This window comes from Peromyscus maniculatus, chromosome 3 (genome assembly GCF_049852395.1).
Source record: "Peromyscus maniculatus bairdii isolate BWxNUB_F1_BW_parent chromosome 3, HU_Pman_BW_mat_3.1, whole genome shotgun sequence".
NCBI lineage: Eukaryota > Metazoa > Chordata > Mammalia > Rodentia > Cricetidae > Peromyscus > Peromyscus maniculatus.
Genome location: NC_134854.1, coordinates 160,107,877 through 160,119,893, shown reverse-complemented (window position 1 = coordinate 160,119,893; position 12,017 = coordinate 160,107,877). Strand labels below are relative to the sequence as shown.

General features: G+C 38.2%; 1 protein-coding gene across 5 annotated transcripts in view; it reads right to left on the bottom strand.

Moving 5' to 3' along the window:
- Window positions 1-12,017, bottom strand: part of Pik3c2g (phosphatidylinositol-4-phosphate 3-kinase catalytic subunit type 2 gamma) — a 352,621-nt gene that overhangs the window by 224,182 nt on the left and 116,422 nt on the right. For all 5 annotated transcript variants that reach the window (XM_006976490.4, XM_015995399.3, XM_076568126.1 and 2 more), the window contains 2 exons: window positions 8,738-8,869; window positions 2,080-2,194 (listed from right to left, as the gene is read on the bottom strand). In XM_006976490.4, the coding sequence (XP_006976552.1) occupies window positions 2,080-2,194; window positions 8,738-8,869 (247 nt within the window). The remainder of the gene's footprint in view (window positions 1-2,079; window positions 2,195-8,737; window positions 8,870-12,017) is intronic.

The following is a 12,017-nucleotide window of genomic DNA, read 5'->3' as shown; positions in this document are numbered from 1 at the left end:
GAGGAGACCCAGGAAAAGGCAAGCAATAATCTGCCTGTTCATTTCCTCTGTGAATTCACATCCACTTCCCTTTGTCCACTGTCCGCTCACTTCACCAGTCTTGGGATCTGACAACAGTTATTTACCCGGAGAACCATTCTGGATGACTCATCATACCACTGTCATACTTGAGTGGCTGTACTATGGCATTCACCATTCAGACAGTAAGAACAACCAGAAAAGAAGACTGGACCAAATACAACAGACATTCTTTGAATGCACAGAGGTGAAAACAGGTCTTAACATTTTCTGTTAGAGAGCTGAGACTATGGCCTGCATTTCCTGTTGACATCCTTATGTCTTTCCCTCTGACCCACACCTATTCCCTGACATAACTCTGGTTCTAGGACCTGCTTTTAACGTTCTGATCATCTCCTAATCTTGTGTGTGTGTGGGTGCATGCATGTGAGGGTACATGTGTGTATGCATGTGAAGGTTAGCAGACAAGCTCATGTGTCATTTCTCAGGCACTATCCACCAGTTATTTTGAGACTAGGTCTGCCACTATCCTTGAATCCACTAATTCAATTATGCAGATTGACCACAGAAGTCCCAAGGATCTACATTCTCACTGCCCTGGCACTCTAGACTGCAAGCCACTGTGTCAGCCATTTTTCACCTGGGTTCTGGGTAGGAATGGCAGTTTTCATGCAAGCACTTTACCAGCAGAATCAGCCAATTTCGAGTCAATTTCTTACTCTAGAATATAGCAGAAAGCCTGACATGGGACTTCGGATCTTAAATTAGGACCTTTGAAGATCTCAATATTGGTTCCCCAGTAACAAGTTATTCTCTTTACCAAAATGAAGGGCACTTTCAAACTAAAGTACGGTAATTCCTACTTGCTAAGCATGAGCATACTTAGGAGGACTATGGTAGATTTCCTTATTGGATTGAAATGTCTGTGTCTTGGTACAACACAGCACATGCCATCCGTCCTCGTCTAGACCTGACACACTGAGATCTACACTGATGATTTTTTTTGTCATCAAGCTAGTGCTAAAAATGTCACTCAGGTGGTTCCTGGAAGGACTTTCTCTGCCCTAAAGTGAAGCCACATTTTTATAAAATTCATTCTTTTCCATCTTCAACATCTTTTTGTACATATTTCTAAACTCTATTCCTTACACCCCTTACCTCATAGTTGTAAACTGGAACTCTGAGAGTGTCATCTCCAAAATGATGGTAAGTGGAAGGCGATTTTGTTCCCAGAGTACGTTGACAACATCTGGAGACATTTTTGACTGCTAGGACTGGGGAGTGGATACGTCTGGCTAGAACTCAGTGATGCTGCTAAGCATCCTACAGTGAGTGCACAGAGATGGGACCATAAAGAAATGCTGAGTACAAAATGCTGCCAAGCTAGAAAAATTGTGTTCCAGAGGATGCCACCCAGCTTCTGTAGAAGTGGAAAATCTACATTCTTGAATCTCTAGATAGCAGTGTGTCTGTGTGGCTGGTGCCTAGCCAATATGGCTAGATGGACCACAGGCATGAGCAAAGGAGGTGCTGCTGGCGGTGTGAGCCACAGCTGGAATCACTGAGTGCTTTTCTTTCACCATCACCAATCACAGAGAGTAGAAATGTTTTAAGACAAAAAAAAGTTATAAAATGGATTTTGTTTGCTATTACTCTCTTCCAAGCTAGTCATTTAAAAAAAGGTGCAATAGAAGAGATTTTTAATGACAATGGAAAAGCAGCTGTATGGTGCTGGGTTAATAATATACAGCAAGGACTTTTCTTTAGACAATAGAAAGAAGAACTGGACACGTTTAAGGAGAATGTTGACAGCAAGACTTTTCTGCTATCCTTCAGGATGATGAAGAAATGCATTGAATTGCTATTATACAAGCTGACAGAAAAAAATTGCTTAGAGAGTGCTAGGCATAAAACAAGAGATACCAAAGACACCCAGATCTGGGCTCAAGGAAGGGAACATGTATAATGTGTGACCCTGGGAGAAAGTTTCTGTAACTGGCCACTACACTGCTTAACAACCTGCATTTTCCATGTGTACTTCAATCTCAGCTTGGCACTTACCTGCAGGGTCAGTGAGGAAGGCTGGCTCGCATCCCATACTCCTGGAGCTATCATTTCTATGGGAGGCTCACTCTGTAATGTCATGCTGAATAGCCTAGACCCCAACATAGACTTTCTGCAAAAGATAATGCATACAGATAGACAGGAGTCACTTTAAGAGGGAAGCTATGAGTGTCTGCAGATGCTTATTCTGGGATGGAAAGCAGCAGCTATTTCTGTGGCTTCATTCAGTAGCTAGAAGAGAATAAAATATCCCACAAGTCTAGACACTGATTGAGAGCTCACTGCTAACACGTCAAATGCAAGGCTGTTTTCATAGACATCACTTTTTTTTTTTCCATGTGTGACTATTATTACAGGAGTTTCTAACAGGAGCTTGTACTAATGACTGCCATCAGTGGTGGTGACTAGTGGAATTAGGAATTTCAGATTTGCACTCTGGACTTATGAGCCTGAACTCTTCAGAGGGTTTTTTTTTCTCCCTCCCCATGGAGTAACTAAATTCCTTGGGCATTTAAAGATTCTAAATTTATAGAAAGACAAGATTTAAATCAGCACAGCATATGAGCTGCAGAGTCAAAATAGTTGTAGGACTTCACAAGGGAAATGTTCCTTTACATATAAATAGAAAGATTATTCTTGTTCAGAATCCTTAAAAATTGGTTGTAAATTACCATAGTAAATGAGAGAGCATATAGGAAACGCTTTAGCCAGGGAGGAAACCACTAATGTTTTCAACGGTTGCAAGAAGATCTAAATCCACAGATCTTTGTACAAAAGAAAAAAGTAAGGTACCTGTGCACAAATCAGAATATTGGTAACATATTCCAATGGTTAACTAAGAATAGTGTTCGATTTCAATATACCAAACTGAAAGTAGGCTAATTATCAAAAGTAAATGTAAGATTAAGATAATTCATTTTTTAGGTATACTTCCAAGTTAGGGTCTATTAGGAGTTGGCAGAAAACCTCAGATGGTTCTCTGATGACTGAGACAACCCAACTCAGGCCAATCCAGTAACCCTGACTAAACTGGGAGATTCCTAATGAGCTGTATTAGCCACCAGCTTTTGATAAAATAAATAGCTACCAACTTTGAAGGTGACTGGTTTGGAGGTCAGAGCTAGCAGGCCACAAAATCTTTGTAGTGTTTCCTTTCCTTTCTAACCCCATTTATCCTTTCATCTTGTTAGAAAGAGAGGCAGAGTGTAAGAAAGCTTTCTAAGTGACTTGGCATTTTTATCTAAAAGAGATTTCATATTTCAACTAGCCAGTACTTGGCTGTAAGTGGAGAGGTTTTTGTTCTCATTAATTGCGGGGTGGAGCTCATGAGAAGTTGGTTGCATTTTTACACCTGCATTTTGGAATGTGTTATATTTGTGATTTTGCTGTATTGTTATGTCTTGGCCACATTTGAAGCAAAATAAATGTGATTTATCTGAGCTGGTTTCTATCAAGAAAGAATCCAATGGTGTCTGTTTTTTCTGCTCCTTGATCAATTGTATTGTAAGTGTCTCCCTAGCCTCTACCCTGTGGCACAGGATTCATAATGAAGCCAGAGCATTTTCTGTAGGAGTAGGGCATGCAGAGCTTAGGAAAAGGGCCAAGAAAATAAACGTGTGACATTGTTTTGGAGGTGATTGTTTTGCTTAGCATTGGGGAGCTTATTTTCAGATAATAGACTGTACTAGGTACTGCAAGCAGGGCTTTACTTATTCATAGACTTTGGAATAAGTAAAATTGTCATGAAGATGATCAGTAGCAGTAAGGAATAAAAAACAGATCTGAGAGTGTTGGTGGCTTCAGGAAACAGGAGATTTTCCCTAGAATTCCACTGACCAGGAGAACACTGGGAATTAGACCTGACTAGTCACTGAGTATGTTGTTATATTGATCCATTTGGAAAAGCTGCTTTTTAAAAATTAGCATTGAGGTTATCTTTATAACCTAAATGATTCTCCTCTCTTCTGTTTAAAAGTGTACCAAATCATTCGATTATAATGTTATTTAATATATAAATTGTATTGCTATATATAAAATAAAGGGTGGTTTCATTTTAAACAATTAAGAAAATTTAGATACAGAGACAATAAAAATAGACATATTTAAGACAAAGTAGATGGGGATCAGTAATAATTAAAAAAATTACTACTGGGTTGAAGGGATGACTCAGTGATTAAGAGTACTGGTTGCTCTACCAGAGAAACTGGGTTTGAATTCCAGCATCCACATGGTGTTTCACATCTATCTGTAAATCTAGGGAACTCAATACCTGTCTCTGGGATCTATGGGGGCTAGGCATTCAAGTGGTACATAGACATGCATGCATGAAACAAAATCCACACATACAAAATTTCATAAGATAATATGGTGAAAATATTTATTAGTCTATAACACACACACACTCAAACAAAAAACAAAACAAACAAAAATATTACAAAGGCAGTCTACATGCATCATACAAAGGCAGTCTACATGCATCATGACAGGATGTCTGGAGCTTGCCTGAATCAGCCTATGTTAACTAAGCTTCCTGGAATTTATTGGACAAACTGAATGTTTTTCTGAAATTTCTTACAGTGTTGTAGCTCTTCTGGCAGTGGAGGTAGCTTCAGAAGGGTGGTGGGGAGACACTAACTAGACCGGACCACAAAACTACACACTCTCCCTGCAGAGCCCAACTATAGTATTCATCATTCCTACACTTTGAGGTCTTTAGGAAATACAACGTATTGAGAAATCAGACTCCACTTTTGTACATGGTGTTTGGGGATATTTATCCTGGCATATCCTCAAGGTCGTTTAAACTTGATTAATGTTCAATTCAGTGATTAAAAATTTCAACTCCAAATGTGCTGCATGGAGAAGGACAAATGAATTGGATTGTAATTCCATCACCCTAATCCTAAAACAACAAAATGATAATTATTGAGTTTAGTGATGAGGAATCTTTGCATCAGTTCCCAGCGTCTGGAGCTAGAGGACACAAAGGATTATGTCATTGGGAGGTCAGAAATCAGAGGACCTGATGTCATGAAATCCTTGGAGAGCCTGACTCTAATAGGTCTTCTAGTGGGGTTCATATCTAAAAGGAGAGCCCTTGTGATGCTGAGGTCAGAGCCCACGTAGGTTGCAGAATTTTTATAATACAGTCACAGCAGAGGAGATGTGGCATCTCCAAGCAGGAAGGGATGCAGTTGAAGACAGAAAAAGCAAAGGCAAGAACTTGACCTGGATACTGTTTTTTGTTCTATTTTTTAAGCCGCCTGATTATTTACGTCAGATCACCTTTCTACAAATCCCCTCTTGCAAGTGTGGCAAATGGACTCTGGGCCTCTTGTGGACCAGAAGAAAACCAATGAACTTGGAGAAAACAACTACTGTTTACTACTTAATTCTGAAATAGAGTTGAAATGCGGAGGTTAGCATTAACAACCCAGTCAGTAGCCTGAGAAATCAAATTGTTTGGAGAGTAAGACTAATTTTAAGTCGTATTTGAAATCCTGCAAATGATTTTTATTTTTAAGACTTTAAATCACCTCAGGAATCTTGAAAACACTGTTGCTCTCAAAAATAAAATAAAATAAAATAAAATAAAATAAAATAAAATAAAATAAAATAAAATAAACCAACTGAATTAGAATCTTTGGGTGGTACCTGGAATTTGGGTTTATATTATAACATTCAAGAAAATACTATCATTTAGCCAAGGTAGGGAATCTATATGGCAAAGTAACTTCCACAATAAAAATGCTAAGTAGTAATTACACTATTTATTTCTGAACTTAAATTGGGGCTGGAGCTCTTGGACATGGTTGTGCTGAAAGAAACCAGTCCTTGCTGAAGTGGGAGAGGTTCAAGTCCACTATGATTGTAGATACAGGGACAATCTTGCCTGCAAAACATTCTGTGATTTTGTCCACCAAATCTTTTCTTTGTATTTGAGATATTTTTCTTTATAGAACTGAAGGTGAATGTTTTTGATGCTTAGAAATGTCAATGCTTATTTTCATATGTAGACATTAACTAATGCACCCCTCATAGATATATATGAACTTAATCACAATTGGTTTTTCAAAAGCCCACTTTTGGAGGTCCTAAAGAGACAGAATGCCTCCAGGAAAGCTATTCTGAGGTCATGTGTATGATGGAAACAATATCAATATAAGTGGTCATTACAATTGCATACAACTGATGAGGAGCAATCCAAACTATAATAGAAGATTCAATATCAGATATTTATGGGCAAGGGTCATCCTGTGAGTGGAAATGAAAGCAAGATGCTACTTTTCTGTGATCTGGATATATCTACACCAAATAAATTGAATAAGAATCTCGGTAAATTGTAGTAAGGCACAAAAAAGAGTTTGTGGCTGTGTCTCAACAGCCACACCTGATGATTTCTGATGGATTTAGAACAATATTGTTTTCTTTTGATTGTTTATCCCAGGAGAGATGGAGATTTTTCTGGTTTTGATGAGAAACAGTCTTCTGGGAATGTATTTCCAAACGCTTGTTGAACTAATCATAGAAGTCTATTGTGTTTCCCTATGCCTCATCATCACTGCTTTACATACATTCAGTCCCAGATAATTGCTTCCCACAGACTCCCACACTGGAAGACCATGCCCTGCAAACAGATGCCAGAGTTTATACTGGCACCTCTGCACATGGCAAGCTGAGGACCAAATGCACTCAATGCTCTTTTCAGTTAATAACTGGAAATATGACTTTACAAAAATGCTAGTAATGCTACATCTCTAATTCTGCAGCTGAAACTGAAAAGAAACTTTTTCACAGGTGGAAGGATGCCTGTACGGCAGCTCTTATGGACAAAGTCATGGATGCTTTTTGTGCTCAAGTCATATATTTGAAATGTCTCCGAACAGCAGCAGACCTTCCTCCTGGAGCCAACCTGTGCTTTTGTAGACTTTTAAAATCTACCTGCAGGGGTTGATTTTTTGGTAAACAAACCTCTATTGATTGCCTATTTATATGGTGCATTATGTAAGATGGCAGACATTACAGAGATGAATACATTCCCTGTCCTCAACACACACATGGAGATGGGCTATCAAAACCCAAGCCAAGCCATTGATGTGTAAATACACAAAGACACATATACTTGCATACAGGACATACACATTTATATAAGACACACAAACACACATGTATACAGAGAAATACATGTACATATACACCTATACACATAGAGACACATATACATATACAATTTACACAAGTATGTACATACATACATATACACACAAGCAGATGCACATACCCAGGGTCCAGATCAGAAATAATCCAATGAATTTTTAAAGTTTGATCTGGTTTGTTTGATAAAATTTGTCTATAGTGGATGAATGTTGAATCTAAAAACTGAAAAGCAATACTTTAGACACTTCCATAATACCAAGTTTTTCGTAGACATTATGTGTGGTAGTATTGTGTTCCCCAAAATATTGTGCACCCCAATAAACTTATCTGGGATCAAAGAACAGAACAGCCACTAGACACAGAGGCTAGAAACTGGTGGCATTCACACCTTTAATCCTAGCATTTCAGAGGCAGAAATCCCTCTGGATCTCTGTGAGTACAAGGTCACATTAGAAACAGCCAGGCATGGTGACTCACGCCTTTAATCCCAGAAAGTGAGCCTTTAATCCCAGGGAGTGATGGCAGAAAGAAAAAAGCTATACAAGGCATGAAAACCAGGAACTAGAAGCTTTTAGCTGGTTAAGCTTTTAGGTTTTGAGCAACGGTTCAGCTGAGATTCATTCTGGATGAGGACTTAGAGGCTTCCAGTCTGAGGAAACAGGATCACCTGAGGAATTGGCAGGTGAGGTGGCTGTGGCTTGTTCTGCTTCTTTGATCTTCCAGTGTTGACCCAAATACCTGGCTCCAGGTTTGTTTTTATTAATAAGACCTTTTAAGATTCCTGCTACAAATATGTGTAGTAACGTGCCTTATACTAATATTAGCACAACACAAGTTCTGATTTTTTGAAGGTCCTGGATTTTGTCATCTAATCCTAAAGCCAGGCTTCTTGTGTTAAAAAAAAATACATTGATGCCTCTGGAAATATTTTCCCTTAAAAGCATAGACAATCACTAGTTGATTTTATTTTGTGTTCTAAGCATGAATAATTCTCAAGAATTATAGTTCAAATAAACAGTTGACTTTGCAAAAGCTGTTAATTCTGAAAGAATATCTGAACTCAGTTCCATGCTTTTTTGGAAGTTGCCAAGTTTTTTTCCTTGGCAATAAGAGACCAGCAGTGCAGTCATGTTTTATAATTTTACTTTAGTCAGAATTTTGTGGCTTTCCCCCCTAAATGACAGCATAGTCATTTTGAATTACTAATTCCAGAGAAGTTGGCTGCTTAAGGAAGAAAAGTCATTGAGGCTGATCTTGCCAACCTCTCTCCATTGTAAATGACCCAGCTGATGAGCAGAGCATGTGCTGCTGCTAAAGCCAGGTCTCCATTTTTGCCCTTCTCTTCTAATTTCAATACTCATGATTTATATCAAGCTACCTCATTTTAGTATAAAATGTCCTCTTGATTTTTCTCATTATGCCATAACCTGAAGAACATTCAGTTCCCGGAAGATTGAATTGGAACCAGAACTCTGTTAATCACAGATGATATACTTACTCTTTTGGGAACAGTGGAAGGCAGGTCCAGGCCAGAAGATTTGCTCTGTGGGTGGCAGAGTCAATCCCAAACACTTTTATAATGAGCATGGATTCTCTTGGAAGTGACTTTATCTCAAGAGGAAAATTGATTCTGAAAAGTAAAAGAAGTATCAATTTAATCATGATTTTACAAACATTTCCTTGCAGTTATTTGGGAAAAATATTTGAATATTTGAATTGAGATATCCCCCTTGAAAAATTTAATGAGATATACAAGATAATGATACTCAATAGGTAATAATTTTACTTCTTAAAATTGTGACACATAGAGTCATTTAAATATAGCATAACCAGATTCTCATACAATACTGTAAGCACATAGGAAAGACTGGTTAATTCATCTTAGGGAGTAAATAACTAGGGGTGGACCGTGGTTGTTGTCGTTGTTATTGTTGTTGTTATATGTGTCTGTGTGTGGTGATGGCATGGTTTGTATGTAAGATCAGGAGTCCTCTCCTTCTACCATATGGTTTCTGGGGATCAAACTCAAGTCATTAGGCTTTTAGAAAATGCCCTTAACTGATCAACCATTTTTCCAGCCCAAGAAAACATGAATCTTTCAGGCTGGGCTGCAATGAGATGGGGTTTCAGAAAACCATTCCAAGAAGGGAAAAATGTGTTCCAAGAAGGGAAAAGTACATAACACACAGCATGGGGAAGAGAGGAGGATTCTTGTGAATTAAAATATTCCCTGCTAGGGCAGGAGAGAGGCTCATTAAGGCTCGAGAATCTAATGAAATCAAGCTTAGGAAACTCAGGAAGTTTGAAGTTTAAGAAAAAGTCATGAGATTCACAAGGTTCCTCTGCAAGGTTACAAGCCGCAGAGCTGCTGGGAAAAGAATGCTCTCTGCCTGGAAGAGCTGCCTGCTTCTGGAGCTGGGAGCTCAAGAGATGTGTTCTTTTCTGATTACCCTGTTGTCAGTTGTCAGTGCTGGGGTGGGCTTTACAGTATCCTCCTGTTGAGTTACCTATGCTCCTATAATTAGCTCTATAAGCTGATTAGCTCACCAACTAGATTTGGCTAGAGTTGTGTTTTGGTATATTATTAGTTACATATCTGGGTGAATACATGTATGTCACACCTCTCCAGGAAAAGTCAAGCAACACACAGACTAGGAAATATGAATAAAAAGATTAGTTGTGCCTGAGAAATAGTGAGTCATTCACAGTGGCTATTATAAAAGATGAAGTCAAGTTGAAAGAAGTAGAGGATGATAGAATTAGAAGAACATGTGCTCCTTAATTCTTAAGAACTTTGAGTACCAATTATAGAAATTTGAACTTTTTCCCAATGGCAAAAGAGAGTTCTTGAAAGAAAAGGATGGAAGCATAAAGAGTTATTTATGACTTTAAATTTGGAATGAGCTGGGACCCAGGAATTTGGGAGTTGATCAGAGCAACAGAAACACATACATCTGCTGGATATATTGCACTAGAGATGCTCTGAGCTCAGATCCTGGATGGCACTGGGTTTTGGGGGAGAAATGGGGTTCAAGAATGATGAAACACCATTCATCTGGCAAAGAGTTTATTAGAGAGCTGGGCAGCAGAGGGTGGTGTATTGAGCTGGCAGGCAGTACTAGCTGGTTCTGAAGAATAGTGTGTCCTGTTCAGGGAGAGCAGAGATTTGTCTTTAAAGTCCCTTACAAAGATTGGAGAGGGTAGACTATGTGGAAACAGGCCCAAGATTGACTGGCAACACTCAGCTATATTCATCTGCAGCACATATGTATAAAGAAGTACCTAGGGGATAATAGAGCTTCTCACACTCACAGAACCAGAAGAGAATTTTAGAGGTACAATGGATACAAAATTTTGACTGACAAGAAAAAAGGATAGCGAGAAATAGATGGTGAGTTCTAGTTTCTACACTGTAATATAGCAGATAATTTAACTGATAGGAAACAGGGAAGAGGATTCTGGGATTGAAGTAATTTAATGTAATTTTAGTGTATGATGTTATATACTAAGTTAATAGCAACTGTGAGCTATCAACAAATAAGCTGCACATGGGAAGGATGAATCCCCCTTTGGGATTGGAAAGTGAATGTGTTGGAAAATTGGCCCTGCTGGTTAATAAGATGCTTTTCATTCATCATTTGACTCTGCCTTCCTAAACCTTATTTTCCTTATCCATGAAACTACTGTGGCATGACACATAGTAGGTTGTATTTTTCACTCCGTTCTTTATTTTTTTTCCAGTCAGTCACACAAAAATTTATATTAACTGCTGTGTACTTAAGATTTTGATTTATAAAAATGTTCCTTTTTGGAGAAAAAAAATGCAGTTCTAGTAAAAGTCAGGGGAGCACGACTGGAGGAAAGACAATGGTGATGGGAATCTGCTTTTAAAGATGAACAAAATTCAGACTTACGAAAACATTGTATATTTTGGTGTCTAAGTATTTTTCACTTATATGATTTCAGTTTCCATATTCATTCAAATGCTTCTGAGCTTAAAAGAATCTCTGAAATGACACAAAGTGTTGACTATAATGTAGAAGGTACAGTAATTTCTTGAATGTTCTTTTATCTATAATTGGCTCTATATTATAATTCCATTTTTCTGTTCTGTGATGGAAACTATAATCTTATTCCATTTTTCACATAACCTAGAAAGTTCTTTTTCCTCAGAAGAGCTGGTTTTTCCTATATAACTTGAGCTTTTCACATTAAGAATGATAAAAACAGAGATATTACAGTTGATGGTAGCTGCCAGTCTCCATTCGTTCACTTTCATAAAAACCAATTCTAGGAAAGAGAACATGCATGCTAAATAGTGCTCCGTTCATCTTCTGAATATGTATGGACTCATATTCACTGGAATATTGTTTCTGTTTTTAAACTTCTCCATGACTACTTAAAAACAAAGGAATGAACATTTTAGTGCGGGGAGTGGGGGGGGGGGAAGAAACATACTTTATACAATACTGCAATAAGGGCTAAAGAGTTGACTCAGTACTTAAGAGCACTTGTTCTTCTAGGGGATCAGATGCCCAGCACACAGATGTCAGGTGGCTCACAACTTCTTGCAACTGCAGCTTCAGAATCTGACATCTTCTTCTGGCCTCTATGGGCACCCTCACATAGAAGGCATATACTCTTACAAACACATGTACATGCATAAAAATAAAAATAAATCATTTAGAAAGTAAAAATGAGTTGTCATTATTCTTTTGTCTTTTATGTAAGATACTTTTTGCAAACCAGAGACAGCTTGGTGCTTAGTATTAAAGTCT